General features: G+C 51.8%; 2 protein-coding genes across 3 annotated transcripts in view; one reads left to right on the top strand and one right to left on the bottom strand.

Moving 5' to 3' along the window:
- The window catches only part of plcg1 (phospholipase C, gamma 1), a 31,035-nt gene extending 28,181 nt beyond the window's left edge, over positions 1-2,854 (top strand). Inside the window, exon 33 of the mRNA XM_060049329.1 lies at positions 227-2,854. Within this exon, the coding sequence (XP_059905312.1) occupies positions 227-266 (40 nt within the window). The 3' untranslated portion in view covers positions 267-2,854. The remainder of the gene's footprint in view (positions 1-226) is intronic.
- Positions 1,116-17,307, bottom strand: zhx3b (zinc fingers and homeoboxes 3b). 2 transcript variants are annotated; one of them, XM_060049340.1, is made up of 7 exons: positions 17,078-17,307; positions 9,007-9,917; positions 8,805-8,909; positions 6,962-8,581; positions 5,814-6,650; positions 4,401-4,719; positions 1,116-4,283 (listed from the first exon to the last, which is right to left on the bottom strand). In XM_060049340.1, exons 2-7 carry the CDS (start codon positions 9,742-9,744, stop codon positions 4,273-4,275), a joined length of 3,630 nt encoding a protein of 1,209 aa, XP_059905323.1. In that variant the 5' UTR covers positions 9,745-9,917; positions 17,078-17,307; the 3' UTR covers positions 1,116-4,272. The 2 variants fall into 2 exon arrangements, with proteins under 2 accessions (XP_059905323.1, XP_059905317.1); XM_060049334.1 differs by lacking the exon at positions 17,078-17,307 and adding an exon at positions 16,830-17,071.
- Between the last annotated feature and the right edge of the window lie 75 nt (positions 17,308-17,382).

Consider the following 17,382-nt stretch of genomic DNA (forward strand, 5'->3'; position numbering starts at 1 on the left):
TGAGGTGTTTGTCTCTTAGCATCTTGACGAAGCTATCTAGGGCACGAACACCCCACATGGGTTCTGTGTTCTCTGCGTACGATTGACGACGCTACGGTCGGGTCCAAACCCGCGGACACCCCAAAACGTCTGCATGGAACCGGCCCCTGTGTTGTGAGGCCGGCCGCCCCCACTCCCAAGCTTCTTTTAATGTGGAGCTCTTCTCTCCCTTTTGTCCCAACCCCAGGATGCGGAGGACTCGGGTGGGCGGAGAGAACCGCGTGTAGGGGCCTGGCCAATCGAGACACGTTTCCATGACAGCCCTCCCCCCGCCCTCCGCCCCAAACCCCCGCCCTCCCATCCACCACCGACTACTTATCGTCCCCACCCTGATCTTCCCGGGCCACTCTCCACCGTACCGATGATGTCACCGACTGCTGTGAACACTGTTTCCATGGAAACGCCTCCTCCTCCTCCTCTACCACCACCATCATCGCCGCTCGCTCTGGCCTACATTTGTGGCAGCTCTCCCTACCTCGCTTTTCCTCCCCCTCCCACCTTGCCCTCCCATCCCCTCCCCACACACTATTTCCCCCACCCTCGCCCTCCCAGTCTCGGACATCACCCCACGCCCTCCCCCCACCCCCTCTCCCTCCTCCTCCTCAGCGGGCTGCCTTCACCTGCCTGCAGAGCGCGGGGCTCGGTGACGAAGAGGAAGCAGGGGGGTGACGAGGGGGGAGGGGGCGGGGGGCGGGGAGGAGGACAGGATGAAGCAACGGATGTCAACAACATGAGAACAAAAATGACTAAATAGACTACGGCTGACGCACCATTCCAGCCCCATTGTAGCTGTCGTTTCTTCTTCTTTTTTTTTGTGTTTCTTTTCCTCAGACGTGACTCTGGCGGGGCCGCTTTAATTAGCGGCGACGCAGAGGGCGAAGAGAGCTGTACAAATCTGTTGGCGCCGGTTACCCCCGGTTACGGCTGGCGTATACAAGTATATATATTTATTCCTGATGTCAGCGGGCTAGGAGGCTGACCTGCTCTCCAAGAGCTCCCGTCTTTGTTTTCAAATTATAATTATAATTATGATTATAATTGTCATTATTTAAACTTTTAAGCATTCATAATGTGACTTTTTCTCTCTTTTTTTTTTGCTGTATATGCGCTAAACACGAGGGCTCTCTATGGCTATTTTTAATAGTGTTATTCCAACATATTATGGAAGCACCTATGTTGCCAATTTCACACGTGTACACACACACTTTCTCACTCGCACACAAACACACACACAGACATCCTGCATCCTGTCCTTGTGGAATCACCGGGAGGTTGCCTGGTTGTGTTGCGTCGCGGCTGCATCATCCTGATTCTTTTACTAACCGTACCAATGTCCTTTGACCAGAGTCGTTTTGCAGCACTTTTAAACCATTATTTTTTTATTCATATCAACCGTTCAATATCTAAAGGTAAACATCCCAAAACATTGGATATTTTTTTTATGTTCGATGTTGACTATTAAAGCTAAAATCGCATCTTACAAATGTTCTGTTTCTTTGGCAGCCTTGCATTCCCATTGTTTAGTTTTATTTTATTTTTTCGGGAATGTCTGACTTAATTGTGAAGTATTATGAATTGGTATATTCACCCTTTTTTTCCCCCTCATTGTACTAAACATTCCCTATAACAGTTAAAGCCATAGAACCGATGATGCAAAACACAACTTCTCATTGGATTTAGATTTAGTTGCCGATGGAAATGTTTTGGATTTTGTTTTTTAAAGATCGTCTCCAAAGTGATTCTGTGGTCTGTTGTGTACAGTTGGAGCTTCTCGTCACATTGGTGTTCATGTTTGGTCATGTTTTAATCTCGAACAGAATGCTAATTGATAAATGGCTTAATAGGTTTTGCCAGTACAAAGCAGAAAGCCTCATGTCGTCCTGTATAGTTTTATGTATTTACTGCACTGCATTTGTAGGATATTTAATTTCAGAGTTGGTTTTAAAATGTGTTAATGTGACAGTAAAAATGCATTCCCCAAACACTGTTAAAAAAAAAAGTTTTATGATTTTTATGAAATGTTTCCGTTGAAGTCGAGTGTTTTGCTTCCAGACACTCGAGGCTAACAATCAGTCTAGCGTTGATCCTTCTGAACTTAACCTTTTTTAGATCATTGCATCCATATTTTAAAATGCGAGTTTGGAGGAAGAAGCTTTATAACTTGCAGCAGTGTTGTACCAAGTCTTGAGAAACAAGACTATGCTGGGGCAAGACTATACTTGTTGCATAGTCTTGTCACCTTTAAGTAAACTTTGAGAAACGCTTGTGTGAATTAACAGCTTTTGTCATCTCTTCATCCCCGATCTCCCTCCTTGGCTGTATATGTGCATCAAATTGTTAATTGATAATATGCTAACTCAGTATTTATATTCAGAACTCCAAAGCCATAATGGTAAGAACTAGTTAAGGGGCATAATTGCCTACTAATGCCCGAGGTTTCAAGAATTAGTTTGAACACAAAGCATTCGCACCCTGATACAATCCCCCTGCCCCCTTGATCTGGTGACTGATGTGTGTTGCTGCGATGTTTCCCTCCAATGCTGCAACGCTCCTGCGGCCGAGCGGCCGGCTGATGTCAATGTGCCTGTCTGCGTGTGTCCATGCTCACCTGTTTTGCCACATTAATCACGTAGTGGAACCCAGTGACATGTTTTGTTGGTCAGAATTTTTTGTAACCGACTTGTCTCATTTGCAAACGCCTTTTTGGTTTTAACGTGCCTAAGCTATGGAGAAGAAAAGTATTCATTTTAAATTTGCCTTTTTCATATGAAACGTATTCAAGCCTGAACATTAAATAAAGTACTTATTCAACTAAGGTTAATTTTATTTTTTTTGGTGTGACACACCTGCACACACATTGGGATCTGCAGTTTAGCCACCAGTTTAAGTTGGATTATAACGGGAACAGAAAAACATGTGTCCTGATCATAGTTTGATAACTAACGTCTGGATCAAAAGGCAAATTGAAATGGTAGGATACAGGTATGCCTAGCTCAATTGGCTGGTAATTATGATATTGATATTGGTCTTGCTCCCTCTAATGGTGGCTGTACACCTACAATTCAAACAAAGCATTATGTTCCATTTATTTTATTCTGCAAATATCTGTAAAAAGTACATCAGGCCTAGGAACTCCCGTAAAGATTCAAAGTTCTTTTACAGTTGGATTTATTACATAGGAAAGTTCCATAAAAACATACATAGGTACACGTCCGTGACGCAAAGAAGCACTTGATGCTAATAAACAAACGTTTCAGTCCCAACTCCTTGTGTTGCATTCTGTTAACAGACTAGGGTGCTTACTGACACAACTCCAGCCTTTTTCCCCCTACTTTATCTAACCGTTACATGTCCATTTTAAGCAGATGGGCCTGGACAACAAAGTACCGAAAAGCAAGTGAACAGATTTATGCTAAATTTATAAACCGAACAGTCTAATAAACATCAGCAGTGTATTGATATCCCATGATGCAGTGCAAACAGCTTCCCCAACACAATCAAGGTAAGCTGTAAGCAAAATCAACCAAAGTGGATGTGTGCATTGTCGCAGAACGGAAATTGTGTGGTTAAGACACGGATGAAAGAAAAAAAATAGGGGTAATTTTACATGTTAAGGCCTGGGCAAGCACCTTCCTTTGAAAGAGCTGTGCAGTTTTGAGTTTCAAACCCCTCAACAAAAAGGTCTCTCTCTAAGTACGCCAACAGCTCTACGGCTCGGGGTAGACTTGGCTGATGTCCGCCGACTGTATAGGCTTTGTAACACCCCCGGCCCGGCAAGTCAGTCCCGACTGCACCCGCCCCTACCCCTACCCCCCCCCCCGCCCCTAGTTCAGCCATGGCTGCAGGCAGGCGGAACAAACACAGCCAGTACCCCCCACCCCCTCAGCCAATCCCCTCCCTCCCCCCCTCCCCCCACCCCCTCCCTCCCTTCACTGGTCCCTCACAGGATCCTCCTTGGAAAAAGGGAAAATGGCGGCTCGGAGGACAGTAGAAAACGTGCAAGGTGTGAACGTACAGGCGACCAGGGGTGGTGGTGGTGGATGGTCGGTGGGGGTCAGCTGTACAGGAGGGGGGCTATAGTCACTAGAGTGTCCGTTCCACATGGTGGGGAGAAGGGGTTTCTGGGCGGGGCTCCGGGGTGCGTACCCAGTGATCTTGTTACAATCACATCTGCTGTCTTCTGCCCCTACTATGAACAGACCACCTGCATCGTAGACGCCCCCCAACCCAGCTTCAATCTGTTCCTGTAGCAAGAACAAAAACAACACGGAAACATAAGCTTGTGGGCATTTTGCGTGGGGAAATATTAAGCCGCTACGGAGCACATATCAAAGTTAATTAGCCCAGAGAGGCCGCCATACCTTTAGAAGGCGTCGGCTCACTGCTCTTCTCCTCCTTCTCCTCCTCCTCCTCCTCCACCTCCTTTGTTCCTCCGTCAGCCTTCGGCTCCTCACTCTCCCCCGGGGCTTTCAGCGGCGGGGACTCGGAGGCTCCGGTTCTCTCTGGTTTCTCGTGCGTTTCCGTTGCTGCGGCCGTCCCTGGTGAAACGTGCCCCGTCCTGTCCGGAGCCGCGGCCTCTGCCTGGGCTTGTGGGGGAGGCGGGAGAGGGGTGGTCTTGGTGGAGAACCAGTAGCGCACCAGGTCCTCTGTGAGGCCGCTGGCCTGGGAGAGCTCCTTCACCTGGCAGGGGGCCGAAGGAAATGATCAGTTAAATCACAGGCCACTTACCCTTATTGGTATGGTAACGGCTTACACTATGGTTTGTGACGTATTTACAACAAAAAAGCAGTAAACTTTAAAAAGGTTAAGATGTGGATAGGTGAGGTTTTTGAAACTACAGAGGGAGGCTCCAATAATTACGAGTAACACCTTGTTTGATTATCTTTCGAGGAAGCAGTATTTTCTCGAAAGCAAGTAGTAATTAACAAGGAACTCAATCTGGTATCAATCTAGCATCTAGCAGAATCCAAATATAAAAAGTTCACTTTGCAGTTGTTATAGTGTAATGTTTTGCAATATCAATAATTCAAAGGTTTATTTAATTAAATTATTCCACAACACATAAGTAGATGTTACAATTATCGCTATCCATTGTGCAATAACACATTTTACTTATTGCATTGGGTAGACGCAGTCGAGTGGTCTTCTATGAGATTTCTTTTTTTAATATGCATGATTTATCAAGCAACATTTAGCAATTGTTAAGAGAATGTGATGTTTAAATATTAAAAGAAAGATTGCAGTCACCATTAAAAGATAAAAATAATAGATAATAATAATATAATAGCAATATAATTTATGACAACTAAAGTCTGGTTGCCTGAAACCAGACTTGTGGAGATATAGTCATTCAGAAAGAAGAAGATATTGGCCAAGATGAGTCTTGTTTTCTTTAAAGCGAACCCTGTGGTCAGAGTTATGCATCCTGGCAGAGAACTTAACCGGTAAATCGTTGCAACAGAGGATTAATTTGAAAATGGAAATAAATCAAAAAATTTGAGGCATCTTCCTACGCAGAAAATAAGTGAGTGGTTCTATGAATGAGTAGTATTCAAGATAAAGTACAGCAAAGCAAAAAATCGATTCCCATGATAACATCTTAATAGACTGGCAGCAGTAGCAGCAGATCAATCATGACATGATTTTCTACAGTTCAGCCATTGAATACCTCTATAATCCCTCTATACAGTGCAATCCACTACAGAACTGCCTGCGTGTGTGTGTGTGTGTGTGTTCTGGACGGAGCCGTGTCTAAACCTGCATGGCGGCCCTACCTGTGGGTCCTCCAGGCCTCCGTGGGCGTCCAGGTGGGTCTGCAGGGTCTGCGCGCTGTCCTTCTGGAGGTCCTCCTCCAGCACCATGCTCTGGTAGGCCTCCAGCCACTTGAGCTGCCCGTTCTTCTGCACGTAGCGGCAGTCCCCGAACCAGCGCACCACCTCGGGCCGCAGCAGCGCCGTGCCCTTGATCAGCTCGTCGTACTGGGGGGCGCTGGGCCACTGGGTGCGGGCGTACACCTGCTTCAGGAGGTGTAGCTGCTCCGCTGTCTTTTTGCCCCGGAGAGGGGAGGGTTTAGGCATGATGGCGCCCGCCGCCGCCGCGGTGGTGGTGGTGGTGGTGGTGGTGCCGGCCGAGGCCAAGGGTCTCGGGGACTGGGATTGAGGCTGTTTAGTGGTGGCGGATGAGGGAAGGGCCGGGGAGGGCGAGGGCGAGGCTCCGGCGGGGAGAGGAGGAACGCCGGCCGCCTCCGAGCCCTCGCCCTCGGGCTTGCCGTTGGCCTCGGTCACCTTGAGCATCTTCAGGTTGATCTTGATGGGGTTGACCTTGGGTTCCCCCGGGCCGTCCTCCTTCTGTTTGTCCTCGGCCTCCTCTCGCCGCACGCCGTCGGCGGCGGTCGTCCCGTCGGCGCCCTCCTTGGGCTCCGTGTCGTCGGCGGCGTCCCTCGCCGCCCGCTCCGCCTCCTCCCGCTTGCGCTCGGCGGCCACCTTCTTCCTCTTCTCGGCGAACCAGCCGTGGATCTCGCGCCGGGTCATCTTGGTCTCGGCCCGCAGCCGGTCCACCTCCTCCCCGGAGGGCTCCGCCTCCTGGGCGAAGCTGGCCTCCAGAGCCTTGAGCTGAGGGGGGACAGAGCACAGGGCTGACTCACGGCGTCGCAGAGGGTGAGACGCAGAGCGCTTTGACAGGGTCTTCGCTCATCCAAAATACCAGACGTGATGTTTTATGTGTTGGGACTGTATCAAGTGCCAAGTTCAACCTCGCATATTCTCAACCCTTCATGCTCAGAAATCTGGCATCAAATGTAATTTATAATGTAGTGACTCTTATGAATAATTAAATAAATACATAAAATGATTTGTTTGTTATGCAAACGTTTTACATTCCTGTTCTTCCTGCTCTGCAATGCGACACAGACAACATCTCTCACCTGGTGAGGCTCTCGCTCTTTGTAGCGAATGGCGGTGAAGTCTGGAGAGGGCGGTCTGGGGGTCCGGCGGGACGGCGTGGTGGGGGACGTGGGGGTCTGCGAGGGACTGGGGCTCAGCGGTGCCGAGGCCTGCTGGGGGGTTCTGGCGCCGGCGTTGCCATCGGGAACGTCCAAGTCACCGCCGCCGCCGCCGCCGCCCCCGCCCGCCGCGCCCGCCGCGCCCCCAGCTCCGGGTGTACCCCCCTTCTTACCGCCGCCGTCTCCTCCTCCTCCTGCCCCCGCGCTGGTGCGGGACCCCTTGAGGTTGCGGAAGTGGTAGCGGCGGTCGCTGAACCACTTTCGCACCTCTCGAACCGTGAGGCCGGTCAGCGAGATGAGCCGGTCCACCTCGTCGTTGTCGGGGAACTGGTTGACCACGAAGCTGTCCTTCAGCGCGTTCAGCTGCTCCTGGGACTTCTTGGCCTTGCTGCAGCTGGCGTCCAGCAGGGCGTTGGGTGTGCGGGAGCCCGGCGCGCCGCTCGGGTGGAAGGCGGGGGAGGGGGAGGCGGACTTGGAGGCCGGGGAGGAGGAGGAGGCGGCCTCCGCTTTTAGGGCCGAGGGGGAGCCGGTCGCCGTGGAGACCGCCTGCATGGAGACGCTCGTCGGGGCGACGATCTCGCTGGCGATGCCTTTGTTTGCGCCGCTGTTGCCGCCGTCGGCGCCCTTGCTGTCCGTGGGGTTTTTGACATCAGTGCTCGGCCTATTTGCAGCGGCGCTCTTGACAGCACTGGCTTGGATAACCTGAACCTTCTTAATGTCGCCGCCCCCGCTGCTGCTGCTGCTGCTTTTGGCCGAGTCGACGGCACCGTCGCTCTTGCCGTTGATCGCGTCGACAACGGCACGGCTCACTTTGCCGTTGACGATGTTGATCTTGCCGTTGGTGTTGCCGTGGTTGCTGTTGCCGAGGCTCAGGTTGATGACGCTCGCCTGACCGCTCGCGGCGGTGCTGCTACGGATCCCGTTGCTCCCGCTGAAACGGCTGATAATACTGGTGGCGCCCCCTACGAGGCTCCTACTGCTGTTGATGATCACGTTGCTCCCGTTACTGCTGCTCCCCACCACCATGCTGATCCCCTTGTCCGCCACTAGGGCGGCCGCGGGCCGGGCCTGCATCATGGGCCGGGCCGTCGCCTGGGGCTTGGGCGTCACCGCCAGGGATATGGGCGGGCCGCTGACTTGGAAACCGTTTGCCATGATGGGCTGGGTGACGATCACGCCGCCCTGGCTGACCAGGGAGCCCTGCAGGATGTGGGGGATCCCCGTGGCGGGCAGGACGGTGATGGTGTGCTGGTTGGAGGTCTGCCGCTGGTGGTTGGAGCCGGAGGGCGCCGTCTGTATGATGGTGTTGAACATCTTCCTCCTGGCGTCCTCGATCTCCTCGGGGGACCAGCTGATGCCTTGCTTCAGCCGCTGGGCGGTGAACCAGATCTTGATCTGCTCCTCCGGGAACTTGGTGACCACGGTCAGGTAGCAGAGCTCCGCCTTGGTGGGGTACGAGAACTTGCTGAAAGAGGTCTTGAGGTAGGGCGAGGAGTCCATGGAGGCGCTGTAGGTGGGGATGCTGCTCAGAGGAATCATGACCTGGACACAAAGTCAGGGGGGAAAATAACCATGAGATGACGATCATACATAGTCAAATAAACATTGTCGTTTGACAAACTGTTTGAATAGAGGAACACATTAAAAGACAACTACTCATCATTTAGCAAAACACATTAACACATCGTCAATCATCGTAATCATTAGATTAATAGAGAAAAATCGAGTCACACATTTAAAAACAAATTGAGAACAACGGGGACACCTTGGGTAGGTTTTTAGAAGAAGCCGAGGAAGAGTTGGACGAGCCCGAAGACACCGTGATGGGGGAAGACTGGTGAAAGGTTCTGTTCTGCACCACTGACACCACCTTCAAAAGAGAGTCGGTGAAAGGGCCGTTTTAAATCTTTAAATCAACGCAAGGAGAGAAAAGGACCCATGAAGGTAGGTAGGGTATAGTGACCGACCTGCGTGATGGCCGTCTTCAGCATGGGCAGCGACCCCGAGCCGTTGACTATCTGGATGGCCGAGGGCAGGGACACCTTGGTGACGCCGTTGTGAACGATGGTGGGGACGTGGGTGACCGTCACGGTCGGAGTGTCTTTCCTCTCCACCAGCCTCGAGGACGAGACGGTGACGGTGTCCGAGGAGGAGGAGTCGTCCGAGCCCGCGTGGGACACCACGATCCGCTTGGCCTCGGACCTCCCCTTCAGCCTCCTCATGATAGGGGTCTTGGTGATGGAGATCTCAGAGTCCCTCGCCGCGTCCGGCTCGACCACCAGGTTCTGCTCCACCACCACCCGGCGCTCCCTCCTCCGCAGCTGCAGGGTGGTGTTCATCGTGCTGGGGTGGACGCGGGCGTTGTGGAGCGCCAGCCCCTCGAACTTTGGCGCCGACGCGCCGCAGTCCACGCACAGGAAGCTGGGGTCGGCGCGGAAGTCCGGGTGCCCGCTGTAGACGTGGTCCAGGAAGAGGTTCAGGTCGTGGGTCTCAAAGTTACAGGGCCTGCAGGTGTAGGTGCCGGCCCCTTCCCCCACCTCCTGCTTGCCGCCCTCCCCCCCGTGGTCTAGGGGGCTGTGCCGCCCCCCCGCGGAGCCCCAGGCCTGACGGACCAGGACGGGGGGCTCTTGCTCCAGCTCCTCCCGGAGGTGCACGCGCTTGGTGGGGATCATGCACGGGACGGTGGACTTCCTCTTGCTCGCCATGGCGACGGCGGGTCGGGGGCTGGTTTGGTCGCTGTGAGCGGAGGGTGACGCGCTAGCTGGTTGCTTCCCGGTTGCCTATGGGCCAGCCATGGGGGGGGGGGGACTCTGGACAATGTCCATAGCTCTCGGAGGCCGGCCCCCTTCGTGGTCCTCAGTACAACTTCAAAGGAGAACTGGAAACAAAAGCAGGAAAATGTCAGAGTCCTACAGCAGCACAGCGTTAGCCCACACCTGTAAAGCTGGATTCCTCATACACAACGACATACAAGGTAAAGTTGTGAACACAGGAGAAGAGATGATCGGAGCGTCAAACAACAAGAGACGTGCCCAACCCTATGCTTTCCCAGCGGAGCAGCACTCAAGCACTCACACAACTTTCTGTCCTTTAGGTTAAATACACCCCCCCCCCCCCCCCGCTCCGCCCCTTTAAAAAAAAAAATATGTGTGTCAGGTCCAGAGGCCACTTGAACCCCCCGTAGTCACAACACCGCTTGCTCCTCTCCAATAAAAAAATCCCTTCTTTCTCCTCCCCGGTCCGAGGAACTCACGGCTATCTCTTTTATGAGGGTATTCAAGCTCAGCCTGCGCCCTCACTAAAGGCTTTTTGGGAGAGCTCCTGTCTACCCCTTTCCTACCCCTCCCCCATGACTCCTTCCCTCCCTCACTTCCCCTCGTTGAAGCACACCCCCACAGCGGAGGCTCACCATCATTCTATTTTATGCAGAGCCTCCCCGGTTCCACATAGTAAAAAATACTCGCCATGTTTTGCAACCGGAACACTGGCTTCATGAGAAGACGGCGGCGGCGAGAGAGAGAGAGAGAGAGAGCCAGCCAACTCGTCTGGTTCAGGTGAACGGGGCGTCCTGAGAAGGTGTGACTTTAAAAAGCTGACTACTAATTACGACGTTGAGGTGTGGATGAGCACGCGGTCTGGAATGATCAGAATCAGAGCCGGCGTAAGTCACCTTTTCCCCCGAATCCCTTGCCTCCGCCACACAAAATGGTGCCGCTTCCTGTGTGGAGTAGAACACCCCCCCCCCCCCCCCCCCCCCTAGCCCAACCCTCACCTCCCCTCAGCCACCCCACCCTTCTCCAACCACCAACACCACTGCTAGCGAAGACCTTATTACGGTGGCGTTGGAAGCGCAGGGCAATGATACTGCACCCGGCTGACGCTGAGCCGCCAACGCCTGCTGGTCTAACCTCCGGTTTCCTGGAATACCTTGATGCCTGCGTGACTTCAGCGGCCACATCAACAACAACAACAACAACAACAACAACAACGACGATGACGACCGACCACACAGTACCGGCACAGCGTGATCCAGCACGACCATTCCCCAACACGAGTCAGCCTGCTTTGCTTACGTCTAGCCTAGATAATCTGGCCGAGGCTCAGCTCTCGCCAAAGCTTCGCCATGGCCTGTGCGATGAGTGATATAGGTCAACGCCATCTCGCAGTAACCCAGTTCTTGTTCCACCCAGCTCCGGGCCCCGCTCCGCTGCCTTCCCGCTCCCACTTTGGTGCACGCCCACATGCAAGCGAGCCTCGCCAGAGAAAGGTCACGCTGCATTAGCTCAGTTAACCCCTCGCGCAACTGGATTGAGTCCGACGCCCAGTGACACACCGCCGAGGCGACGCTAGCATCCGGAGTTTCTCCTGGAGCGCTGATAAGAGTTCTGACGGTACCGATATTAGGTGGCCCGTTGGTCCGCCGACGCAGGCCCGCAGCCCGGCTAAACCGCGTTGCAGAAGTTGTGAAACAAAAACGCCACAAAGTGACAGAACCCCATTTCGACATTGGTCGTCATTGGCGGCGGTTGTCTGAACCCTGAAAACACTGCTGAGCAACATCTTTCTGCAGCTTTTCTGTCGCCAACGGTAGAGCTCTGTGTGTGCCGTGGGCGTGCGAGGGGTTAACAGACAAACTGAGTTGGCCACTGTGAAGGGGAACGTGATGCCCCATGTTCCCCCTCCTCACCCCCCAGGGAGAGTAACTGCCCTTGGCTCGGGCTGTGGTGCTCCCCTCCTACACCCCCTGCCATTCAGTTCTGCATCAGGGGGCACAGCTCTGCCAAGGCAGGCTGGTCACATGACCAAAACACAAAGGCTTATGGGTGGGCAGTCCCAGCCATCCATCACGTGGGTCTGCAGGGTGGGGTAGGGGGATGACACACACGAGAGAGAGAGAGAGAGAGAGAGAGAGAGAGAGAGAGAGAGAGAGAGAGAGAGAGAGAGAGAGAGAGAGAGAGAGAGAGAGAGAGAGAGAGAGAGAGAGAGAGAGAGAGAGAGAGAGAGAGAGAGAGGTGGGGGATGGGCAGCCGCGTTGGGGTGAGACCAGAGCGAGGGAGGAAGAGAGGGAGGCAGAGAAAGAAGGGGTGTTAACAGTCGCGGAGGAAGCACTGAGGTGTTTCTGCAAGGAATTTTCTGCCCTGATACCACCCTCCCTACCAACCCCCGCTCTACAACACACAACTCTTGCTCTGCACTACAATCAGAGTCGTTCCCCCAATGCTCCACGCTCCCTCCCTCCCTCCCTCCCTGCCTCCCTCCCTCCCCCCTCCCTTCCTTCGCTGCACTGCGAAGTCTGGAATGTTCCAGCCGGGCTCTCTAGCCACTGGACACGACCCGAGTGCTGAGGGCTTCAACGCCTGGGCTACAAATGTGTGCACGGGTGACCACGTTTAAATAGCGCCACGCATGTCGCCACCGCTAGCACGAGGAATACCCACCCTGAACGCAATCTACATTGGCGCCGTCTACGGTGTTCTCCTTGCGGACATCTGGAAGAAGCCCGAGCAGTAGTCGTGGTATTCAAGACGACAACGGGGTTGGGGGGGGGAATGTAACTGTTAACTGTAACCGCTTCCCAACGCCTACGCTAAGGATCCCAACCCCATAGAGCTCCTCATGTGAATAAAAGCTTAAAAAATTATTTCAAAAAAGTTAGGGAAAAGTTAGGCATCCCTCAGAACAAGAGAAGCGGTGACGAGCGAAACGTGTCGAAAAGAGGACGACAAGACGCAGAGGCTGAGAAAAACAAGTTGGGCAATTGTGAAGGACTTCATAATCATAATAAAAAATAAGGCCTTTGAGGTGGGTTAGGCTTGATGCAACAACACCGGGCGTTTGAGAGAGTCTTTGGCTCCTTGGTGTGACGGCAATAGCCCAAGCCGAATTAAGGTCAGAAATATTACGCTTTCACTGACCATATGGCAACAGAGCTTCTGCACGCCTGTTAAATGCGTCAGAGCTTGCAAACGCGGGTTTCCTGTGAATAAAGGGGGAGACATTGAGTGTGTGTTCGTACATTCATGTTTGTCTATGTATGCGTTTGTGTGTGTGTGTGTGTGTGTGTGTGTGCGTGTGTGTGGCGTGCGGGGGTGGGTACTTGCATGCCTGTGTGAGGCTTGTTTACCGAAGCACTGTGGCGGCCATTTTTTACTGTGTATGAGACAGAGACAGAGAGACAGCGAAGGAGAGAGAGAGAGAGAAAGAGAGAGAGAGAGAGAGAGAGAGAAAAAGCCTCAATGACATCCAAACAGATTAGCCAAGTCCTGTTTTGAAATCATGTCCAAGCAATGTCCCTGAATTGCCAGCGCTCCACCTTCCTTCATCCCTTGGCCTGACTTTAGTCTAGGCCGAGGCTATATCCTCTGTGTGCGAGGCCAATAATAGCCTTCATAGTCACTCCCTCTCCCTCAAACACACACACACACACACACACACACACATCCGGAGGGCCTGCCGATTAGTCTAGCTTGTTCAGAGTCTACCTGAACGCACCCACAACAAGACTCTTTGTAGATCCTGAATCACGATCGTTCTGGCTGTTCTGACGTCCGAACGACGTGCATCAGTCTTCCACAAATGGTACGGGTACGGTGTGAGAAACGGACGTTTTTTGTGTTCCAACTTATCCAATTCTTCTGTTTCCTCTCCCCCACAGCACAGCACCTCAACCCCCCCTCCTCCCCCCCTTTCCACTCCCCTCTGAGCAAGTTGGGCCCAGCGAGACAGGTCGGCAGCGCCACTGGTGTGTTACTGTCCCCATGGCAACCACCTCCTACCCCCTCTCTCCCACCAGCTCATTTCTCTAAAGCACAAGCGAGCGTGGCACTGCGCGCAGCCCCCCCCCCCCCCCCCACACACACACACACGCACATACACGCATGTGTGCACACACACATGCACACACCTCATACGCCATCCAGGCTCTTGATGGGCTTGTTTTTCCACACAGCACAGTGAGTGCTGATTGGAGAGTCCCTGCCCAGCTCCTATTTCAGTGCCTCTCATGCGGCGTTCATGTCTCCCAGCTAGGTGTGGTCGCTGCCACCGTCCCGCGCGATTGGCCAAAGCCGATGGCGTCTCTTCCTGTTCCCTCACAGTGCTCCACTTTGTCCACACATCTGCCCGTGGCCAGTGTCCTGCTTGGCCCCTCCAAGCTGGTTCACAAACCTCAGCAGAGGCCCTCTGGAGAACGAGAGAGTAAAGGTGATTCTGATACCCGCCGGGGCCATCAGTTTATTTTCTGCCATCTGTAGACCTCAAGCCAACCTGTTTATGGATGTCCTACACGTTATCTCCAGGAGCCACGACACACGACAGCAGCCATGCTCCTATCTGACAGGCCACGGTCTAAAGTTCACTTTTAGAGCATTTTCTCTCTTTTTTTTTTTTTTTTACACGCCAGAGTGGAAACATCTACTGACCAGGCAATTGTTTTGATATTTAGCCTGGAACCAACCGGAAATTGGTATTCTTCTGGCTGAGGGATAATTGCATTTCTCCAACTCTAGCAACCAGAGTCTAACCTCAACCTCCGTGCCGCTACACAATCCCCCATACCCCCCTCCCCACCCCACCCCCATCTGCTGCGGAGCCCGCTCCGCTCAGGTCACTGTGCGGATGGCTGCCTGAGTTGCAGGAGGCTGCACTACTGAGGCCACTGGCAACGCAGGCGTTAAAAGTGGATTGGTGAGAGAGGAGGGAGGGGGAGAAAAAAATGGCGGAGCACCATGCTCCTTGCTGTTCCAACCTAAAATGGCTGACATCACAGGCTGTTTACCAGCCACCAGATCAGAGGCAGCCACTGACCACCAAATGTTAATGCAGCGGGGATAGTCGGCCGCTCGACTAATAGCAAACATTAATTCATTCACTTATTGATTTATTTGTTTATCACGCCAATTTTTAAATGAAGAGGTCGGGGGTTAAGACGCAAGTTCATCCTGAGTCTAAATCATGGTCAAGATGGGGATCTACAATAAACAATTGAGTTAGCCAATGAATCCATCCCCTGGCCCCCCTTTCTGTCGATAACGTGCCAGACCAAATATGAATCAGAGGCTTGTGAAAACACTGGTGAGCATGATGGAGGACGTGTAAAGCATAAGGTCAAAGGAGGATCGCTCTAGGAAGTAAGGTTGAGTAGGGAGAGAGCTCTAGGAGGTAAGGTTGAGTAGGGAGATTGCTCTAGGAAGTAAGGTTGAGTAGGGCGAGAGCTCTAGGAGGTAAGGTTGAGTAGGGCGAGAGCTCTAGGAAGTAAGGTTGAGTAGGGAGAGAGCTCTAGGAGGTAAGGTTGAGTAGGGAGAGAGCTCTAGGAGGTAAGGTTGAGTAGGGAGATCGCTCTAGGAAGTAAGGTTGATTAGGGAGAGAGCTCTAGGAAGTATGGTTGAGTAGGAAAAAAGATCTGGAAAGTAAAGTTGAGTAGAGAGAGGGCCTTAGGAGGTAAGGATGGGTAGGGGGAGGGCTCTAGGAAGCAAGGATGAGTAGGGGGAGGGCTCTAGGAAGTAAGGATGAGTAGGCTGAGGGCTCTAGGAAGTAAGCTTGAGTAGGAAGAGATCTCTAGGACGTAAGGTTGAGTCGGGAGAGAGCTCTAGAAAGTAAGGCTTGAAAAGTTGACGTAACAGCCATCAGTTCAGATCAACGCCACCACATCATAACAGGATGTAATGCTGTGGGGGCATAAAGATAAACCTGTTGAAAGACCATCTGCTTGCCATTTTCAGGGCAAGGGATATCCAGCCTGCAAGCTATTTAACACATATATACATGGACAAATAAACACACACACACAAATATATATATAAAAAAAATAAGAAAATAAATAATCCGCAACACAAATCTGCTAATTTGCCTAAACCGAGGGAAAATAAGTGTTGAATAGATAGTATGATTACGCTGATGTTCTGTGTGAGGATATTAGACGAGTAGTTTTTAAAACTTTGGCTTGCTTCCTTAAGTCACACTCGTGAAACCGTTGACATGATAAATAACTCAAAGCATCCATTCACATTATGTTAACTGTGGAAAACTATGTATAAGCCTTGTCTACCAAATAAACATAATAAACAAACGTGTTATGGAAAGCATAACGGACTTTTAACATCAGTCATACACAGTTGTCAAAATATTATAAAGGTCAGTACAATTAGGAGTAGGATCACTCGGTACTCCTTGGCTGTATTGCGTACGTGACGCCAACATGAAGACAGATAGGCAAAACTAAATATTAATCGGCAGATAATTGAACAATAACCATTTTTATAACATTTACAAAAACAATACAAAAGAATGCAAAGCGATTGTTTCAAACTTGTTTCGCAGAGTATCGCAGAAGCCTTTGACGGGGGGATTTTAAATCCAAGGGGTATGGATATTTATTAGGCATATACACACCTATCATCATGTATAGGTTAATCATACAAACTTATGGATAGTGGTATTTGTCATACGATACAAAAACGAGCCGCCTCTGTGAGCGCCGCTTGATGCATTCCTCAAAATGAAAGCTCGTACAATGTAGCGCGCATGTTGATCCTGCGCTCAAGTTGGAGAGAGCCTTAATAACTTCACAGCCTGAATACATTCAATCTTCACAAACACGCGAGCCGATTTAAAGTGATAGCAAAGGCAAGCCCCCAAAACTAATCGCCCCCTTGCTGTCGCCATTTTAAGCAAGCGACATGCAGCTGGCCAACGCTGCTTAGCGCAGCCCGCAAAGGTAGGCTAATATAGCTCCTGCAACTTTGGAAAGGTAGACAAACACTTTTTAGCATACGGTAAAATCCCCACTCACCTCTTTGTCCAAGCCAAACTGTTATGGTAGCGGTAGAAAAGTACAAAAAAATGATACGGTTTCAGCAAGACAGATACATTACTTGGTATTTGTTTATGTATTATACTAAGGTGTATATCCCCCTTCTTAATCGATGGATGATGAGCGTGACACTGGAGCAGGGTCGCACAATGGCCCCTTTCTCTTGTTTATTTCGAATGGCTCTCGGTATCAGGCAGGCAGAGTGGAAGAAAATACGACGTACGTACCCAGTGAAGAGACAGACACGTGATGCAAACGTCACTGACGGTCGAGACTTCGAGTCGGCGTGAGAGCTCCACTGTGTGTGGAGAGAAGCAAGTGAGTCAGACAGGCATCCCATCATCATGCAAGACAATAATAAAGTGAACGGCGGTAGTCAAGTTTGGGATGACCTATGGGAGATACGAGATCTTCCTCAATTAACTCGCAATCAGGCTACCTGCCCCCAAGGTAACTTCCTGAAAGCCACCCCTGCGCACTGTTTTAGGACCCCCCCCCCCCCCCCCCCCCACACACACACACACACACACAC

This window comes from Gadus macrocephalus, chromosome 1 (assembly GCF_031168955.1).
Source record: "Gadus macrocephalus chromosome 1, ASM3116895v1".
NCBI lineage: Eukaryota > Metazoa > Chordata > Actinopteri > Gadiformes > Gadidae > Gadus > Gadus macrocephalus.